The sequence below is a fragment of the Grammomys surdaster genome, unplaced genomic scaffold (genome assembly GCF_004785775.1).
Source record: "Grammomys surdaster isolate TR1022 unplaced genomic scaffold, NIH_TR_1.0 98, whole genome shotgun sequence".
In the NCBI taxonomy this organism is placed as follows: Eukaryota; Metazoa; Chordata; class Mammalia; order Rodentia; family Muridae; genus Grammomys; species Grammomys surdaster.
This window is the reverse complement of record NW_021604577.1, coordinates 4899435-4920853: the sequence shown is the minus strand read 5'-3', so window position 1 is coordinate 4920853 and position 21419 is coordinate 4899435. Positions and strand designations below refer to the sequence as shown.

At 42.4% G+C, this 21419-nt stretch overlaps 1 protein-coding gene across 1 annotated transcript in view; it reads left to right on the top strand.

Annotated features, from left to right (window-relative positions):
- The first annotated feature begins 1664 nt into the window (after positions 1–1664).
- Positions 1665–21419, top strand: part of Fancm (FA complementation group M) — a 50822-nt gene continuing 31067 nt past the window's right edge. The window contains exons 1-11 of the mRNA XM_028782191.1: positions 1665–2136; positions 2836–3008; positions 6113–6190; positions 9601–9759; positions 12255–12386; positions 13373–13505; positions 14722–14850; positions 16009–16095; positions 16931–17115; positions 18580–18786; positions 20413–20617. Of these exons, the coding sequence (XP_028638024.1) occupies positions 1665–2136; positions 2836–3008; positions 6113–6190; positions 9601–9759; positions 12255–12386; positions 13373–13505; positions 14722–14850; positions 16009–16095; positions 16931–17115; positions 18580–18786; positions 20413–20617 (1960 nt within the window). The remainder of the gene's footprint in view (positions 2137–2835; positions 3009–6112; positions 6191–9600; positions 9760–12254; positions 12387–13372; positions 13506–14721; positions 14851–16008; positions 16096–16930; positions 17116–18579; positions 18787–20412; positions 20618–21419) is intronic.

Genomic DNA, 21419 nt, shown 5'->3' with positions numbered 1-21419 from the left:
CTTTCTACGGAGCCCCGCCCCTGAAGCGTGGTCTGGGCATGCGCTACGCTGTAGGGGGCGGGGCTTCTGCTAAGCTGAGCCTGGGAGCTTCTTCAGTCCACTCTACGTCGCCATGGGGTCTGCCGGAAACTCAGGGGCGGGGCGGCCGTGGGCCTAAAGCGGATTGAGACGTTGCTAGGGCGATGTAAAGGCTGGGCTGTGAGGATCTTGTTGAGTAGAATGAAAATATGAGGAGGCTGCTTTGCCAGCTGAATGCAGAGATGATGATGTGAAATTTTATTCTGACGCTTTCTGAGGCGTTCTTTGGGCAGTCATCACCCCTTGCTTGCCTATATCCCACATACTTGTTTATTATTTACGGCCTACTGTGTCTTTAAAAGTACACCGTTTAAAGAAAATAACAGCATTCCGGTTTTCCATCTCATTTTATCTAGTTCCACTCTAATCTTATCTGAATTGGCTTAGTCCTTGCCCATCCAAACACTTTGCGCAAAGCTAAATGCAAACCTCCCCCGACAGAGCTTTGCTTACAAATTTAGAAACTTGAATAAAACAATGTGATTAAGCTGCACTTGAAATACCTCTTTCTGACAGTGAGGGTGGCATGCAGCAGGAGTTACGTGTGTTTGTACTGTGTTTCAGTAACTGAAGGAATATTTACCTAAGTTGTACTGGTACCCAAGTCTGAAAGCAGAAAGCTATGACTAACAGAACTGCGCAAAAACGCTTACTGCTCTAAATCTGTATTATGTGAGAGTTAAGATACGAAGTGTATGCTTGTAGTACTTAGAGCCTGTGCCCCTTATAAGCTGAGGCAGGACATGGGCCAGTTCAAGATCATTTTGGTCTACATGCTGAGTTCCAGGCCAGAGGGGGCCTCCGAGCAAGATCCTATGTGAAACAAAAACATACGAAGGAAATCAGAAAAATAAATCCCATGACAAAAATTTATTTGTTTTAGTTTCTCAGTGGATACAGGGCCAGAGCACATTCCTAACTGCCATTTGTAGCACAAGACTGCATTTTCTCAGCATAAATGGAAAAAAAAGTATTAATTATTTAATTCTACCTTACTTTTGCCTTTACTCTCATCTTCAGGTTTAAATATTCAATCATTTTACCGTCACAAATGATGAGTGAATGCTTGCCCTGGGATCACAAAGTTATGTGTCTTTTAACATCGTATGTAGTATCCCGTTAGCAATGACACCTCATTTGAAGCAAAGCAAAAACTACCTTCTATTTACTTATGTTACTCTTGACCTGGAAACTCTGGTAGCCAAGGATGACCTTGACCTCCTGATTCTCCAGACGACACCTCAGGGCAGAACCACCACGCCTGGTTTAAGATTGCATTTAAACCCGTTCAGCAGAGGAAAGAGTAGCAAAACCAAACCAAAACTTGCAAAGACTCTAAATCCAGACACCCGTCTCCCCACCCACTTCGCGCAACACGCATGCGTGTCAGCTGGTTTCCGGAATGACAACCAATCATCTTCCCGCCGCAAGGTCGGCGGCGGGTTCTTCAACCCGTCGGGCTGCGGCCAGTCCCGCCCCCGTGTTCCACTGTGTCGCCGGCGGGAGACTAATGGGCTTCCGAGCCGCGGCGGTTGTGCTGCCATCCGGGCGGGTTCCTCAGCGGAGCCTCGCTGCTGGAAGGCACGATGAGCGGACGGCAGAAAACGCTCTTCCAGACGTGGGGCCCGAGTCTCGTGCGTGGCGCCGGCGCTCCGGGCTGCGGCCAGCCGCGCTCGCCCGCGGTGGCGGAGGCGCTGTCGGAGGAGGACGACGAGGTGCTGCTGGTGGCGGCGTACGAGGCTGAGCGGCAGCTGGATCTCGGGGATGGCGGCTTCTGCGCGGCTGCGGGCGCCCTGTGGATCTATCCCACCAATTGCCCGGTGCGCGACTACCAGCTGGACATCTCCCGGACCGCTCTGTTCTGCAACACCCTGGTGTGCCTGCCCACCGGGCTGGGGAAGACCTTTATTGCAGCCGTGGTCATGTATAATTTCTACCGCTGGTTCCCTTCTGGCAAGGTAGTTTTCATGGCACCCACGAAGCCCCTGGTGACACAGCAGATGGAAGCCTGCTTCCACGTGATGGGTATTCCACAGTCTCACATGGCAGAAATGACAGGTATCTGAGAAAAACTAGACGCCAGGGGAAAGGCCTGCTCTTGTGGCAGTAACTATGCGGGCAGAATTCCCCGATGCAAATGTGTTCCTCTTACATTCTTTCCCATAAGACATCGTCTGACGGTAGCAAAGCCCCAGTCTGATGCATAGACTTTCTCTAGTTACCTTCAGAGGTATCTTGTAAATTGCCAGTGTTTTGAAACATTTTTGTTTGGGAGCGGGAATGCTGAACATATTTCTTGGCATCCTTACCAAGAAGAATTTCCCTGTTGAAGAATTTGCTTCTCTTCAGATCTTACATTCTTCTGTAGGAATTATCTAAAGACGTTGTAGTTGCAGTCCTAGGTAACTGTCGGCTTTGACTCTTGGATTGCATCAGAGCTCCAAGGTGTAACATTACGGTTTGTCCAATTGTTCTTCCTTTAAGTAGAGTAGCAGAGCCTGAATATATTCAGAAAGTAGGCCAGACTATTTATTTACGGTCTATAGATGATGGTATGAAGTTTCTGATTGTTCACTGCCCTGCTATTGTTTCTTCTGTATTGAGACCAGAGTCTTGGCTGTATGCTTTGGCTGGCCTGGAACTCCATACGTAGAACAAGCTAGCTTTGAACTTTCAGTTGTCCTACCTCAAGATCCAGAGTCCTGGGGTTCCTGGAACTGCCACCACACCCTGCCCCACTGTCACTTTTATTCACAGGTTCAACTCAAGCAGTCAACAGGAAGGAGATCTGGTCCAGCAGGAGGGTTCTTTTTCTTACACCTCAGGTCATGGTAAATGACCTGACTAGAGGGGCTGTTCCTGCTGCCCACGTAAAGTGTCTGGTGGTTGATGAAGCTCACAAGGCTCTTGGGAATTACGCTTACTGCCAGGTAATCATTTTGTCAAATGCTGTTTTGTTAAGGATGTATGTATTGTTAAGGGGCATTTGGGGGGAATAAGTCTCAGTGTTGGGAAATATTGCTAGTGTGATTATAAGTGCCTTGCATTCACTCTGTCAGGACAGGAGGGATGGGAAAGCCACTCCCTCGTCCATTCAGATCTGTGTTTGCTGCTTTTTTTCCTTTTCTTTTCCTTTCCTCTGTCTTGCTTTCTCTCTTCCTTTCTCTTTCTTCCTTCCTTCCTTCCTTCCTTCCTTCCTTCCTTCCTTCCTTCCTTCCTTTCTTTCTCCTTTTTCTTTTGTGAGACAGCATCTCTCTATGTAGCTTTGCTGGCCTGGAATCCACTATGTAGACCAGGCTGTCCTCCAACTCCCAGAGCTCTGCAGGCCTCTAACATTTATTTTTTTTTAATATTGTTTTTATTTACTTTTAGCATGTGAGTAGGCGGGTCTGTGCACCTGTCACCAAAGGTAACTTCAGAGTCCAGAATAGGTTGTAGACCTAGAGTTCCAGGTGGCCAACATGGGAGTTGGGACAGAACTCAGGCAAGAGCAGTATACACCCTTAACTGCTGGGCTGTCTCTGAAGCCAAAGTAGCTTTTTAAATGTGTCCAGCTTGAAAGTGTCTGTGGTACTGTTACTGCCTAGAGAGGGTCTCCCTGCGAGTCCAGGTTGGCCTCTGATCTGGAATATGCTCTTGACTCGGCTTCTAGCATTACAGGTGTATCGTAGCCAGTGACTAGGTAGGTAATAAAGAGGACAGAGCTCGTTGGAATTTTGAACTCTGAGTACAGGCTTGTATAGCTACTGTGTAGTATAGAAAACAGACAGATGCTAAAGCTGGCCATCTTACCACAAGTGCTGGTACTAGGACAGAGGATACAGGGTAGGAATACAAGAGAAAGAAGAAAAGTCAGAGACATGATTTTACTGCCAGCTTATGAGTTTGTAGTTTCTATGGAGATAAGACATACTGTTACTGTATTGCTCTGTATTATCCTAGGGAAAATTATTACTTATTTATTTTTATTTTAGTTTTTCAACATAGGGTTTCTCTATATAGCTCTGGCTGTCCTGGAACTCACTTTGTAGACTAGGCTAGCCTTGACCTCAGAGATCTGCCTGACTAAAGGCATGCACCTGTGCCCAGTAAGAATTAAATTTCTTACCATTATCATTTTAGCTGTATCTAGGGAATATATTTATTTCATTTTTTTTATCTTTATAGATTAGTACAGATTACATTGAAATTTACAGGCCAGGATTAAAGGCACCTGGCTGACCTTAATCTCTCGGCAGTCCTTCTCCCTCAGTCTTCCAAGCACTGGCAGTACAGCTGTGAGCAACCCACCAGCTCCCTTCCCGTGTATGACAGTTCAGCAGACATACTGGGTGGATGTAGCACAGAAGGTTACTTCATTGTCTGAACGAACGCTTTGAATCCCGGTTCTCATAGAGCAGTTTCTTTTTCTTGAAGTACTAGGGATGACACTCAGGCCTCAGCATACTGCATAGACAGCCTACTACTGAACTTCATCCCCACCCCCAATAACTTTTATTTACTTTTTTTTTGTTATTATTTGCTTGCTTAGAGACAAGGTCTTGCTTATGTGGTCCAGGGTATCCTTGAACTTGCTGTAATCCTAAGATTCCTGAGATCGAAGGCTGCAGGCTCCTACCGCATTCATCCTAAAAAGGAGTTCTTTAAAGCACCAATCCAAAAAGTGGTCTTTTTACACCAGTGGCTCTCAACCCCTTTGGGTTCGAGAACCCTTTGGGGTAGTTGAATGACCTTTTCATAGGGGTTGCATATCAGATATTTACGTCATGAAGTAGCAACAGGGATTTTGTGGTGGGTTATCACTGTAACATGTATTAAAGGGTTGCCGCACTGGTGAGGTTGAGAGCCACTGCCTTATATCTTCTACTTGTCTCTGCCGTACTTATGCTTTTCATCCTTCTACAGTACCGAGGATATCACCTCTAGCGCTCTGCTGGTTAGTCTTTGTCAACTTGACACAAAGTAGAGTCACCCTGGAAGAGAGGGCCTCAACTGAGGAGCTGCCCCCATCGGATGGGCCTAGGGATATGTCTGTGGGTCACCCTGATTAACTATTATTATGGGGTAGCCAGCCTGGCTCGAGAGTAAGCCGACTCCATGGTCTCTGCTTCAGTGGCTACTCCGACGTCCAGCATGTCACCCATCGGCTGTAACTTGTAAGATGAAATCAACCCTGTCTTCCCCAAAGTTACTTTTAGTTGAGTGTTTCATCAGAGCAACGAAAAGTGAACTAGAGCAAACACCGAGACAAAAACAGTTATTGAGGATATTTTATCTTGTATGAAACCTTTTGTTTCTGCAGTGCTGGGATGAACCTTAGGATGTTCTGTGTACATGCTAGGCAAGCGCTTTCCCACGGTTATGTCCTCGGATCTTTATCAATAATGGTTTTCCCTCCTGTTTCTGTATCTCACTGTAGCCCAGGCTAAACTCACGCAGCCCAGGCTCACCTTGATTTTTGGCTGTTCTCCTATCTTAGCCTCCTGAGTGCCATGATTATTATTGGTGTGGCCCACCATGTCCAGTGTCATTAGTTCTTAATTGGACTAAATCTACTGAGGTCTGTCTTGTATATAATGGTATGCCTTTATATGTGGTGTCTAGCATCTTTTAAAAAATACCTTAAATGGGGCTGGAGAGATGGCTCAGTGGTTAAGAGCACCGTCTGCTCTTCTAGAGGTCTGGAGTTCAATTCCCAGAAACCACAGTGGCTCACAACGATCTATCCTGGGATCTGATGCCCTCTTCTGGCATGCAAGTGTACATACAGATATGTACTCACTTAAATAAGCAAATCTTTAAAAACATACCTTAAATAATATGTTTGAGCATTAGTCGAGATTCAGCTTGAATATCATTAAATCTAAATCATTTGTTTATGGATAAAATGATTGATGGTACTTCCATACACCGGACTGTCAGTATGTCAATGGATGAATAACCAAACCAGACCAGACATAATGCCCTGTTTAATTGAACCACTATTATGTTTACATTGAGCAGATGAAATTAATGTCCTTTTTTTTTCTTTAAGGTTGTAAGGGAACTGGTCAAATACACCAGACATTTTCGAATCTTGGCTCTTAGTGCCACACCAGGTAGTGATATCAAGGTAAGCACCTCGACTTTCTATTTATTATGTGAAAGAAAATACAAATTTTTATATGGGGCCAGATCAGTTTTCCAATTTAGTGGGTTTTTTTTTTTTTTGGTTTTTTGAGACAGGGTTTCTCTGTGAAGCCCTGGCTGTCCTGGAACTCACTCTGTAGACCAGGCTGGCCTTGAACTCAGAAATCCACCTGCCTCTGTCTCCCAAGTACTGGGATTAAAGGCATGCGCCACTACTGCCCCGGCCAGCAGTTATTTCTTTAATGTTTGCAGCTTTGTCATTTCTTCTTTCCTTTCCCTAGTTCCTTTTACTTAGTTTTTTAGTTTCTGAGAAAGGGCCTTATGTAGTTGAGGGTGGCCTTGAACTCTCTATGTAACTGAAGGGGAACTTGAACTCCTGATCTTTCTGCCTCCACTTCCTGAATCCTGGGCCTATAGACATGCAATCACTAGGCCAAAGGAAGGCTGTGCTGGGGATGAACCCGAGTTAGCATTCCTGTTAGGGCAAGTACACTACCACTGCAATGAATTCCTGGTCCAGGTTGGCCTGTGCGGTGTGACCTCTGCAATAAAGACCCATATTCTCTCAAAACCCTATTTACTTTTTTATTTATTTATGTTCATATGTGCTAATGTATATTCATTGTTTTTCGTGGACTAATTCAGGCATCACTATGTTGCCAATTGTCCTAGCTTTGCCCATTGGGAAAAGCCATTTTGAAATGGCTCCTATGTCTCTTGGTCATGTACCACCATACCACACCATACCACACACCACACTGACCAAGGCAGCTCAGTAAGCAGGTTCTCCAGGGCAGGAGTGAGGATTAAAAAGAACAAAGACAATTAGACAGCACTGTAGCATGAGCCCAGCCAGTCCTGAGGCTGAGGCAGGTTTATTTTTTCTCAGTCTACTTTTATACCATTTTAATTACATGCAAGTATTAAGGTCAGTTCTAAGTTAAGGAACAAGCAAAGCAATGAATAAAGTGCTGCCATCACTGTTTTTAAGGGCTTATCAGAATGACCAAGATATCTGAGGCTACTTCCCTGTCCTAGCCCAAAGTCATAATCTTGACTGAAGCCTACTTCCTTGTTCTAGCCCAAAGTCAGATTCCTGCCTGAGCTCACTTCCATGTCCTGGCCCAGTATCAAATTCCTGCCTGAAGCCTACTTCCTTGTCCTTGTTTTCTAAGGTTGTTTTACCTCTGACACACTGCGAGCCTCCTGTTTTTCCTCTGTGCATATCTTCTTGTGTTTATTATTTGGTAATTCCGAACTTCCTACATAGGCTTCATGACAAGGAAAAATTGCATTTCTTCTCCTCTTTATTAATGCTTAAATATCCCCTTTAAAAAAATCTGTCTTGGGCTGGAGAGATGGCTCAGCGGTTAAGAGCACCAATTGCTCTGCCAGAGGTCCTGAGTTCAATTCCCAGCATCCACATAGTGGCTCACGATCGTCTGTAATGCCATCCAATTTCCTCTTCTGATGTGTCTGAAGACAGCGACAGTGTGCTCATATAAATAAAATATTCTTTAACAACAACAACAAAAAGATCTGTCTTAACTAAATTATCAAAAGCCAGCTTTCCTTGTCAAGTTAGTCTCTCTTTTTATTATTTGTGTGTGTGCACATGTGCATATGTGGTATTCCTGCTTGTGCTCGAACGCAGAGCCCACAGGAGAGTGGCAGGCATCTAGCTCTGTTACCCACCTCCTTTGATACGGGGCTTGTCACTTAATCTAGAGGTAGGCTGGTAGACATCCAGCCCTAGGATTCTTCTGGTCTTCCTGCCTCTGCCCCCACAGTACTGGGTTGTAATATTGTACACACAGTCACACCCAGCTTCTTAGTTTTTAAAGTAACCTTTACTCGGACCTAGATGAGGTCTCCATGCTTTTGTAACAAGCACTCTTAACCACTGACTCATCTTTTCAGTCCTATTGTTTCTTAATTTAAAATTCATTACAATCTGCCTTCTTAAAAATGTATTTATTATCTTTCTGCCCCAACTAAACTATAAAATACATGCACACAGTAGTTAAGCCCATTGTGCCAATAGTTTATCACTAACTGAATGCCTGGTCTATAGGATTTACCCAGATATTCTTTGAGGCGGTAGCTCACAGTCGTGATTCCAGCACTTGCAGGCCAAGCGCAAGAACATTTCCTCTAGTTGGAGGCCACCCTGGGTTATATAGTGCAATCCAGGCCAACCTAGCTAAAATGACACTGTCTCTAAGTAAATAAAGAGCAACAATAAGAAAATTGTTGAATGATTGAAGTTTAGAAAATATTTTTCCTGTATTTTTGTACACGCCTTTAGTTCCAGCACTGAAGAAGCAGAAGCAGGCAAATCTCCATGAGTCTGAGGTCAACCTGGCCTATGTAGTGAGCTTCATGTCTGCCAGAGCTACACAGTAAGATCCTAGCTCTATTAAATAGATGGTAATAGATGAAAGACTTCATTTTATTTATTTAGTTGGTTGGTTGGCTTTGTTTTTTTTTTTTAATACGTGAATTCCCTGTGTAGTCCTCGATGTCCTGAAACTCACTCTGTAGACCAGGCTGACCTTGAACTCAAGAGATCCACCTGCCTCTGCCTCCCGAGTGCTGGGATTAAAGGTGTGTGCCACTGCTGCTGCCACCACCACCACGGCCCAGCTGAAAGCCTTAGTTTTATGAAATGGTGTAAATGTGTGACTTAGATCCATGGACCTCCTACAGTAAGTATAGTGAGTGCATTCGTCCTGTGCTAAGTCTTGGGTAAACAAAGGTGATTAGGATGAGATTGGTTTTGAAAAGGTATTTTATTATGTTATATGTATGAATATTTTGCCTCCATCTATGTCTGTGTACCATGTGCATACCTGGTGCCCAGGGAGGCCGGAAGAGGGTATTGGTCCTCTGGGACTACAGTTACAGACAGTTGTGAACTGTCATGTGAGTGCTGGGAGCTGAACCTGGATCCTTTGGAAAGACAGACAGTTCTCTTAACCATTGAACCATCTCTCCAAACCCTAAGATTGGTTCTTGCCTCAGTATTTTTTGAGTTAAACTGAGTCAGGATTCTTTCTATTTTGTTTTATGTTTGTGAGGTAGAGTCTCACTTAGTCCAAAGCCCAGGCAGCTCCTGCCCTTGAGGCCCTGCCAGGAATGTGGTTGTACCCCACAGGACGGGCTTGTTTGTTTTTAACTACTGATCACAGTGTCAGGGCTGTAGTCTTCCTACACAGTAGATCTCAGTCGCACTAAGTTTGAAGTGACTGAAATTTTCCTCAGAAAGGTATTACATATATTTTTTACTGTATCATTATGTTTTTGATGCAGGGTCTTGTCGTGTAGCTCAGGCTAGCTTCAGATTTATAGCTGAGCATGCTGTCTAACTTAGACTTCACTGGTTCTGTACAGGCTGTGCAACAGGTGATTACTAACCTGCTAATTGGGAAGATAGAGCTTCGTTCGGAAGACTCTCCAGATATTTTGCCTTATTCTCATGAAAGAAGAGTTGAGAAGCTCGTCGTTCCTCTTGGGGAAGAACTAGGAGCCATTCAGAAGACGTATGTCCAGGTAAGCTAGTTTCCTCAGTTCGGGGCTCTGCTAAAGAAGCTGGCAATGGAGTTATCTCAGAGTACAGTAAAGGTTATGCTGTGTCTAGTCGAGTATAGATGCAGCATTTCATTTCATTTTATTATAAAGTTAAAAAAATCTCTGAAATTGAAGCTTTTGGGGTCAGTTTTTTATATGCACTAAACCTTTTTGTTGTTGTTGTTGTTTACAAAAATGGGCATTTGTGAAGCAAATGGCCTTGTTCTGGCTATGGTGGTGCTGGGATTGATTGCCTCTGTACCTAATGAACACACATCTAGATGACTCTGGGCTTTTTTTTTTCCCTTCTCTGTAGCCTAGGCTGGATTAGAACTTGTGACTCCCTTGCCCCATCCTCTTGAGTATTAGGATTACAGGAATTGTAGACAGTCCCTGAAAGCTTTACACCTCCACAGGGAAACATCTGGGTGAGGGAAGAATGGAACTCAATTCAGTCTGATTTTAATAACTGGGGTTTGGCCAGTACTTCAGGAGTCTGACATCAGCTTGTTTATTTTTTGCCATATTTAAGCACACCACAATTGTGGAAACAAGTTTTCACATTACAGTTCACTCGGGCCCATGAGTACAACAAAAGTTAAGACGTGTTTACAAGCTACATATGGCTCCATCCATACGGGTTCTGGTTGACTTAGGAACTATGCTCAAGACAAGGGTCTAGGGAGAATGACTGAGGTAAACATAACCCACAATGCCCATAGGAGTCAGGATGTGGCCTGGCCCTAAGATGACATAGAAGTCACTTAGACTACTGTAAAGTACAAGTGGCATCTCTCGCAAGGATGAGTTTTATGGCCTAGAAGTAATGCTCAAGGTTATAGGGAAAGGGTCTGGGATAAGTAAATCGTAACTTTGGGGACATACAGCTGGAGACATCAGACAACAAAGGATCACCAAGTTGTAAACTGCATTTTCCCCCAGCATTCTGGAAGAACAGGCTAGTGTCTTCTCCCCTTTGAGAGAACAGTTGTATTTTCCCCTTTTCCTGGCTTCTCCAGTGTGTATCTGTATACACAAGGACCTTTTGCCCTGTACAAGGAAAGTGGAAACATTCCTGGTGAGCGTGTCTACATGCATACGTATGTGCATTCCTAAATACATGGCCATATCCTGCTCACTCTGTACAGTGTCCTGTAAAGCTGACCAGTTTGTGTTATGCAAGCAGCTAGTGTGCTCTTCCCTGGGGAAGATTTTTCTGCTGCTCTCAGCATTCCTTAGTTGCCTACAGTTCTTTGTCTAGGGTTGAGGCCTCCTGAGCCAATTGTATATTTTTTAAGTGAACCTTTGGACCACAGTGTGAAATGCACACAGGCACAGATGTATTTAAGCAGCATTACCCACAAACTGTGGCTCTGAACTTTCACAAAGCCAACATATCCATAGTTCAGCCAGAAGCTTCTTTTCATTTTTGAGACAAGGTCTCCCTGGCTATCTCCTAGAACTTGCTGTGTAGACCAGGCTGGCCTTGGACTTACAGAGATCTGCCTGTTCCTGCCCCTTGGGTGATAGCAATAGTTTCTTTAGAATATTCTTATAATATGGTTCTTGAACAGAAGTGACTTTCCCCATTGGGTGATGGCAATGTTCTGACACTTTGTTGTTGTTTTATCTGGGAACAGGGGGACGAGAGAAAGGGGGCATAGTGTGGAGTTACTGCTGCTCCTATTGTATAGAGACCAGGACGTGACTGACATCTTGCAATATACCGAATAGGCATCCCACAACAAAGGATTCCCTGGCCCAATTGCCATATGCCAGTATTGCAGCCATTGAGAAACTGCTAGTGTCTTCTTTTCAAGACCGTTCTGTCTGTCCTTTATTCTTAGTCTCCTAGGAAAAGAACCATGTGTCTTCAACTGAGAGATGAAGTTTCCCTTTCCTCAAGTTTGGGCTTGTCCTGATTTAGAAATAAGCTAGTAGGCCAGGCATGGACACAAAGACCTTTCTTTACTCACAGCTGACTGAGGCAGGTGGATCTCTGTGAGTTCCAGCTTGGTCTACATAATGTTATGTGCCAAGCCAGGACTACATAGTGAGCATCTGCCGAAGAAGTAGAGAGAGAGGGAGGCAGGGAGGGAGGGAAAGAAGGAAAAAGAAAAGAAAGAAACAGGGTTGGGATATTGTTCAGTGATTGAGCACTTGCTTGCCTTTCTTGTACAAGACTTTGGGTTCAACCCTAAGTGCTGAAAAAGAAATGAAAAGAAGTAGATATGGTCTTGAATTATGTTAAATTTATGTTTCTGCTCACTCTTGGGTGGATGGTATCTGGATACAAATGCCAGTGTTTTGCAATTTTGATGTCTTGTGTTTAAAAATTAATTTCATAGTAATTTCATAGTATATTTTACTAAATATAGAACTTCTAATATAACACATAAATTAGTATATAGTAAAGTCACTGTATTTGAAAAAGGACTTAAAAGTAAACTTGAACTAAATTTCTTTTAAATTTGCAGATTTTGGAAGCATTTGCCAGTTCTTTGATTCAGAGAAATGTTTTGATGAAAAGAGACATTCCCAATCTAACAAAGTACCAGATAATTCTGGCAAGAGATCAATTTAGAAAAAACCCATCTCCAAATATTGTGGTATGTATTTTTAAATACATTTTGTTGTATTTAACTAAATGATTACTGAGAGCCTGTCACCAGGCTCAGATGTACAGACAGGCTGAGTCCTTTGAACTGAGAATGATCTGTACCAGAAGGCCAGAGGCAGTGGGAAGAGGACAGTGGCTGAGACAGGGATGGGAGGTCATTAACGTGTAGTGACACGGCACTTGTTTGCAGAGTTGTGGCAAGAAAGTAGGGGAAGAAAGTGGATTTAAGTTGGGTATGGTGACTGATGCCTATAATTTCAGCATCGAGTAGGTTAAGGCAGGAGGATTGCTGGGTTGTTAAGAGTTCTAAGACAGCCTAGGCTGCAGTTGGAGAGCTCTGTCTCAAACAAACAAAATAGATCAGTGGAAGGAAGAAAGGAAGGAAGGGTGGGAGAGAGGGAAGTAGTATCTGTATCAAAGACAGGAAAGTGAAGGTTGTCTTGGTGAGCCACTAAAGCTCTCATATGGATGTGCCTCTTGAAGCCAGCCTGGGCTATATACTGAGCTCAGGCTAGATTGAGGCCTTATAGCAAGACCCTGTGGTGTATGTGTGCGCACACGTGCCCACAGAAATTAACAAAACAAAATATTTGTCCTTCATGAGACTAAGTCTATCCAACTATTTTCCATTTCCTTCATAACTCACATACTTGCCTCATTGCCTGACCTATGGAAGATTAATGGCTTTGAAAGAACACATGAACCGACCTATATATTGTAAATAAATTACCTATGAAGAAAAATAATAAATACTAGTTTGCTGTTGATTCCTTTTTTTAAGGGATGGGCTTTATATGGAAACTACATGATACTTACATAGCCATACCCTGTCATGTGACACTCGGTAGACCCTTCAAGTTATAACCAGTGTAAATGGTTATTCTGCTCATCTGAATGTTACTGTGTTACGGTGACAGTGGCATGGAGTGGGTATTGTCATTTCCTCTCTGGTTAAATTTGACATGTTTGTTCCAGGGAATTCAGCAAGGCATAATTGAAGGAGAGTTTGCCATCTGTATTAGTTTGTATCATGGATATGAATTACTGCAACAGATGGGAATGCGGTCATTATATTTCTTTCTTTCTGGAATCATGGATGGAACTAAAGGTAAGTTATATGAAGTTATTCCAAAGAAACAATGACATTTGTTCCAGTTCAAGACACTGAGCCAAAACTACAGTTTGAGTCCACTTAAACTTTAACTTTTTTTTTTTCCCAGAGAAAATAAATTTTTTTCATGCAGTTATATTCTGGTCACTGTTTCCTCCCCGTGAAAAGTGGAGCTGGATTGGTCAGGAGGCGGAGAAGATCTGGGAGAAGACCAATCCAGCTCCACTTCTTCTTTCTTTCTCCTTAGAAAACAAATAGGCAAAAGAATTAAAAACAAACAAAAAACAAACAAACAAAAAAAACAGAGCAAGAAATTTAAAAAGAAGAGGAAATACATATGCACACAGAAAAGCAAATCCCAGAAAACAAAATCAGAAACCATAAACAGACCAGCAAGGCAGAAAATACCCGAAAAAGCAATATGAAACAAAAAATCTCCTTAAATATCATTGAGTTCATTTTGTGTTGGTCATTTATTGATGGCTATGGGGCCTTGTAAGTATGGTTTGTATAAACAGCAGTGACAGAACCTAGCAGAGACAGCCAGGCCTCAGCAGAGTCAGCAGGAGTGGCCCGGAGAGATGCCAGGAGTCCTCAGCTGTCCTCAATGAAGGGAAGATCTTTGAAGATGTGAGACTCACTAGCTTTGCACAGCTAGTTCTGTTAGCAAGCCTCCTTCAGTCGCCATCACTGTCCAGTGAGTCCTGTTTATACCCTCCAAACATCCTGTGTCTTCCCTGGGTCTTGCCTCAGCACATGCATCCAACCAGCCTGAGTCTACAGAAGTGGCAAGAAACTGCAATACATCATCAGAAGTTTTTTTTTTTTTGCATGTCTCCATATGGAGTTCCAACAAATGCACCTCAGCTACGCAGTGTAAGGCAGACCAATACATGTGTCGTTAGCAAAGAACTCTTCATCACATGTTCTTTCACATACTTGCTTTAGCACAGCATCTTCTTTCGTGTCTGCTTCAGCTAAATGTTCCTTCCTGCATCTGCCGTAGTCTATCACCTGTGCCCACTGCAAAACACCATCCAACACAGTGGACTCTCCAAAGAGCCATTCAGTCTCCACTTCACATCATGAATGTAGAACTAGGACAGATTGTTGACTTCCATGTTAAAGCTGAGACGTTTGCTTCATAGCTAAAGTTTCATTTCTTTTTAATAAGGAGTAAATGGTTTGTGAAACCTTTTCATATTTCCTGAAGGAATGACAAGGGCAAAGACTGAGCTCAGCCGAAATGAGGACTTCTTGAAGCTCTACGCTCACCTGCAGAGTGTGTTTGCTCACTCGCGGGATCCTGCAGCAGCCAGCGATGCATCGGCTCTCCAGAAAGGTCTGATATTTCAGTAAAAACTGTGTTGTTTTAGCTGAGTACAGTGACAGCTGCTTGCGACACCAAGGGAGGAGGGTCACTTCAGCCCAAGATTTTAGGCAGCCCCAGCAGCATAAACGACCCCTTCAGAAAAATAAATACTACCACATGTTGTTTTTCTTAAGATTAATTTTGAAACTTTTCCTGTCTGTGTTCATCTGTGTATACACTCTTCTGTTTGTATAGCCACAGTCCTGCTAAATGTGTAAGTGCTTTGTTCCGTGAGTTAGGATATTAAGATTGATGTATACAAATTTATATAAGACTAATAAGCTTTAAATGGATATGTCAGTCATAGTTGCTGGTAGTGAAAAGTCCCAGAACGACTCAATATTGAAATGTAGATTAACTAAGCATGTATTTTTTTTAATCCTTTTTTTTTTTTTTTGCTTATTTCGTCTGAATTCTTTCTCAGAATGACATCCTCGTGAAAATTAAAGGTTCTATGTGCATTTGCATGCTATCTAGAGGGTACTTATATTTGGCAGGCAAAAAATAAGGTTTTGTGTTTGGGGCTTTTTGTTTTTTGAGACAGGATCTCATGTGCTAAGGCTTAGCCTTGAGCACTCTGTAACAGGGGCTGGCCTTGAGTTTGAAATTCTCCTTCCTCACCCTTCCAAGTGCTGGAATTACAACTGCGCACCACCACACCCGAGGGAAAATTTTAAGTTTTAACATGTATTTTTTTTCTTGTTTTAGATTTATTTTTATTACAATTATGTGTGTGTTTCTGTGTGTGTGTGTGTGTGTGTGTGTGTGTGTGTGTGTGTGTGTGTGTATGTGTGGTGGGGGGATTCTTGGGGGGGATGCCTCTGGAGGCTGGAGGAACTAGGGTTACAGGTGGTTGTGAGTCACCTGATGTGAGTGCTAGGACCCAAACTCAGGCCTCCTGCAGGAGCAGTGTGTGCTCTCTCCCGCTGAGCTGCCTCTCCAGCCCTAACGTGTATTTTCAAAAAGATATGTTACTCCACAGTAAGAGAATTGGTATGAGTGTGGTAGTACACATCTTTAATCTCAACAGTCCTGAGGCAGAGGCAGGCAGCTCTCTGAGTTCAAGACCATCATTGATATGGGAATATATAGAAAAAAATAATTGGTTTTTTTCCCTCCCCTCTTCAGGAAATAAAGAGAAAAAATTCGTCTACAGTCACCCAAAGTTAAAGAAACTGGAAGAAGTTATACTTGAACACTTCAAGTCATGGAATGGTGTGTAACAATTAGTAGCTTTAAAACAAAGTGTTAACTGAAAAAAAAATAAAATCCCTAGGGAGGAGGTGGATTCTAGTTACTCTGGATAATGATATTTAGAACTTCTGGAAAGCTAGGATAGGTGAAAGAAATAATGGAATTATAGTGAAAGAAATAATGGAATTTGAAAACTTTGATTTTACATGAAAAGTTTAGTTTGGGGCAATATAAGGGAAATAGAGAATCAACCAGCTCAAGTGTTTAATCATGCTGTGGTTCTCGATCACTGGGAGACCCCAGGAGAGGGAGTGACACAGTCTTTCTTAGCGTTGCTCTTAGCAGCTCCTTCCACCTCTTCCTGCGCACTGAGACACTGGCCAGTAGTGCGATGTAGGCTGTAGTAATCAGCTATTGTTGGAGAGTTGGAAAGACTAGCAGGTTTGGAGTAGACAGGGCCTACAGTGAAGAAGGAGCAGGAGGGTGCAGTCAGTTGGAGCTCTATAGTGCTTCCATCTGCAGAGGAAGTTACATGCATGGGCTTGAGTTGACGGGCTAGTCAGGAGGTAACAGGCATGGGCTTGAGTTGATGAGTCAGGTACTACTCCAGGTATTGAGCTCATTTCTTGAGCCATAATTTTATGACAGCCGATGAGAAATAGAGTTAGTATGTATTCGTGAGTGTGTAGTTTCAGGCTTGTGGTTTCTAACAGGTGCTCTCGCAGTGCTCGTTTGTTTTTGGTGCAGTCTTAGGCCTTGAGCAGAAGGCTTTGTACATGCTAGGCCATCTACTACTGAAGTATGTTTTTAGCCTTAAATGCTTCTTTAAAAACATAACATATTTCTTGTTCCACAGCTAAAAACACCACTGAAAAGAACTGCCATGAGAGCAGAGTTATGATCTTCTCTTCCTTTCGAGATAGCGTGGAGGAGATTGCAGAAATGCTTTCACAGCACCAGCCAGTCATTAGAGCAATGACGTTTGTGGGCCATGCTTCAGGGAAAACCACAAAAGGTTTTACCCAGAAGGAACAACTGCAGGTAATTAATGATTAATTCTCCAGGTAATGAAATAAAAATAGAATGGATTAGCTCTGTTGTAATCCATCTTCTAATTTGGTTGTGGTGGTGCACATCTTTAATGCCAGCACTCAGGAGGGAAAGAGAGGCATTCTCTGAGTTCAGGGTTAGCCTGATCTACATAGCATATTCTAGGCCATCCAGAGTTACATAGCAAGACTGTCTCAAACAAACATACAAAAAGAACCCTGCAGCAAGAACAACAAAAAGATAATTTTATAATTAATATGCAAGTAAAGATGGGCACATTTTGAAATATCAGACATGTTTTATATAGGTTTTGAAACATTTATTTATTCATTCAATTATTTTGTGGGGTTTTGAGATACTGGTTTATATAGTTGAGGCTGGCCTGGAACTGGTGCTGCTTTTGTCTCTACCTCCCAAGCACTAGGACCTCAGATGTGTCCATTACACCTGTGTAATGTTGAATGATTCTGTTCTTACATCTCTAGCATGTAGCCCATGTTTACCCATGGTGGGCCAGAGTTCTAGGAGTAATGAAACATTGTTTTAAATTTCTACAAATATTTATATTTTTAATTATGTATGTGTGAGTATGTGTACACATGATTAGAATAGAGATCAAAAGGCAACCACTTGGAGCTAGAGTTCCAGGCGGCTATGAACCAGCTTGATGCGGTCTCTGGAGCCAAATCTGCGTCTTCTACAAGAATAGCAGGTGCTTTTAGTTGTTGATCCATTTCTACAGCCCTTATTGTAAACTTTCTGTTACATTTAGTTCTTTTGTGTGTGTGGACACACACATGTCACAGTATGTGTGTAGAGATTGGGGACAAACCGTGGAAGTTGGTTGTTTTCTCCTTCCATCATTCCAAAGATCACACTCAGGTTGCTCGGCTTGCTGGCAAGTGTTCTTACATGCCGAGCCTTCTTTCAGACCTGAGGCATTCTTTCTGATTTTCTTATCTATTTAGAGACAGGGTCTCCCTTTGTAGCCCTAGCTGGTTTGCAACTCAGACTCACCTGCCTCCTGAATGCTAGGATTTAAAGTGAGCGTGACCATTCCAGGACGGAACATTCTTAGTTTATATACACATAACCATACATTTAGTTCTCAGGTACAATAAATAGGAGTAATTAGCCTCAGGCTTTTTCCGTGCCCTCTTCTCTCAGTGATGCTAAAAGTAAAACTGGGTTTCCTCGTAGGCAAAGCAACATACAAAGTTATGAACAGAGTGACTTGGCGTCATAGTCATTATTAAGACAAAAGACTTAGGACTGTTCTTTCCATTCTATCAGCACTGTTTTGATGTATTTTGCCATTTTATGACACCCCGTGTCCCTCACCACCTCAATGCTTTAAAATCTGATTTTACCTTTTCAAGATGAATGGGGAAATAATGCAAACTCTGAAAATCTGTGATACTTTCGTGAAGTGCTTTTTGATTGTTTGTGTTTGAGGTGGTGAGACAGTTCCGTGAAGGTGGCTATAACACGCTGGTTTCCACCTGTGTTGGAGAAGAAGGTTTGGATATAGGGGAAGTCGATCTTATAATATGCTTTGATGCCCAGAAGAGCCCAATCCGCCTCATACAGCGCATGGGTAGAACTGGCCGCAGGCGGCAGGGCAGGATTGTTGTTATCCTCGCAGAAGGACGTGAAGAGCGTGTAAGTGGATTATGTAAACCTGACTGACACTGAAATTTGAGAGACAACCCAAAGACAGTCTTCTAGCATTCAGCATCCAAGCACTCTGAGCAAAGGTGCCTGCGCTGTTATTAGATTCTTAGTTTGTCTTGAGTATAAGAAAGAAATTTTGGCAGAATTCGCTTTCCTAATTTTTTCTCATTTGAGGAAACACATTTTGGTACTTCACTATAACTCAAATACCATACAATATAACAACTAATATGTATTCATTTTTCCATTCCCTACACTTTTCTTTTAATGACAATATCTCATGTATCCCAGGCTGGTTTGAACTCTCTTTATAGCCAAGGGTGACCTAGAACTTGTGATCTTCTGGCCTTCATTTCTTAAGTGCTATGATTGAATGTGTGTACCAGTGCTGCCACAGTTCATATAGTTCCAGCATGCTGGGCAAGCACTCTCCCAACTGAGCTATGTGTGCAGCAGCCCCTCCCTGTACTTCTAGGACATCCCTGTGCTTAGATTATTTTCCTTTAACAGTATTTTTTGCATTTTATATAATTAGCTAAATAAGTAAATGAAAAGCTAACAACATGCACCAGAGCTAACACACTGTATGTAAACTTAATGTATTGATGTTCTAGTTCTTCACTGAGGTGGTGTGGTGGTGCCTCACCTATCTGAAAAGGAACTTGAATTATACTAATGTTCTCTACAGTCATGAGTGGCAGAACTTTTTAGATATGATATTGCACTATTTACACTACCTATTAAAATAAAATATTGACTAACTTTATAACATACTAGGACAAATTCAGAAAGCAAATACACAATTTCACCTTATAGATTCTCTCATCATCTGTGATAGTTTTTAGAAACTGATTTGAAATATTTTATTCACCCTTCAATTCAACCCGGAAAGTGAATTCCATTCAGGAAGTATGTTCATGTGATTATAACATGTATTACCCATAAAATGATCCTAATAAATTTAATGTTTACATGTCAAATAACAAATCTGCATCCTGATGTTATTAGCTAGCCAGACCACTTAGCATCTTTATGTAGGTATGTGTTTTCCGATCTGTAAAATGGTAGTAATGTCTCCTACTTAACGAGGACTTGATGTGCGCTGTGCAGTGTTTCAGGTGCTCTAGATTATCTGTATCATCTAATCCGGCCCGTGCCTCTGAGCAGAGTGATGCTTCTGTGGTTGGAGACAGTGAAGAGAGTGGCAATGTAGACAGATGAACAAGCTGAAGTAAAGGCTTCATTTCCTGTCTTGTAAATCTTTTTCCCTTGCATCAAACCTCATACTCAGGCACAAATGTTGGCCATATCAAGAGCAGTAATCCAATAAAAATAAATAGGTCCTTGAGACTCCCACATGTATGTATTTATTTTTCCTTTTTACAAATAGTTGTTAAGCTTTTGTAGTAATAGATTTTAAAGTGATTTTCCTCAAGAATCTAGGTTTACTGATCTGTTTTCACATTCAAAACTATAGAAATTCTGTTTTCTAGTGCTTAAGTGAATCAAAGTTTAATCTTATGTTTAAAATAATCTTGGACATATTAGCTGCTTATTATAGCTGAAACAATTACAAAAACAATGGAAAAATTGTATTTTGTATTTCTTTTGCAGACATATAATCAGAGTCAGTCCAACAAAAAAAATATTTATAAAGCTATTTCAGGTAGCAGACAAGTGCTTCGTCTATACCAAGGAAGCCCACGAATGGTTCCTGATAAAATCAATCCTCAGTTACACAAAATGTTCATCACACATAGTGTCTATGAACCAGAGAAGGCTCGGAGTGTACAGCGAAAGTCGTTTTCATCAAGGGGTGGTAAGTAATACTTGTTCACTTGACATATTCTTCACTCCCTCAAATTCTGGGTATGCCCTGTTTTTGTTTTACAGTCTAGGTCTTTCATTCTCATTTGTACATCTACTGAGCTAGGGATTCCTGGGGCATGGGCTCCAGCATCTCAGGCTCCTTTCTGTTCACACAAAGTGCTTCCCTGGATGGAGCAGGATGGAGCCTCAGTGGAACCCTTTAGTTCCTTCCCTCAGGTACCTTCTCTTTGGCTTGGTTTCTTTCCTGATCCTTTCCTTCTTCCATTGCAGGAAGCCATCTTAACTCTTACCTTTCCTTCATCCATTGCAGGAAGCAATCTGACTCTTACCTTTCCTTCATCCATTGCAGGAAGCCAACTTGACTCTTACCTTTCCTTCTTCCATTGCAGGAAGCCATCTGACTCTTACCTTTCCTTCTTCCATTGCAGGAAGCCATCTTGACTCTTACCTTTCCTTCTTCCATTGCAGGAAACCATCTGACTCTTACCTTTCCTTCATCCATTGCAGGAAGCCAACTTGACTCTTACCTTTCCTTCATCCATTGCAAGAAGCCCTCTGACTCTTACCTTTCCTTCTTCCATTGCAGGAAGCCCTCTGACTCTTACCTTTCCTTCATCCATTGCAGGAAGCCATCTGACTCTTACCTTTCCTTCTTCCATTGCAGGAAGCCATCTGACTCTTACCTTTCCTTCTTCCATTACAGGAAGCCATCTTGACTCTTACCTTTCCTTCTTCCATTGCAGCAAGCCATCTTGACTCTTACCTTTCCTTCATCCATTGCAGGAAGCCAT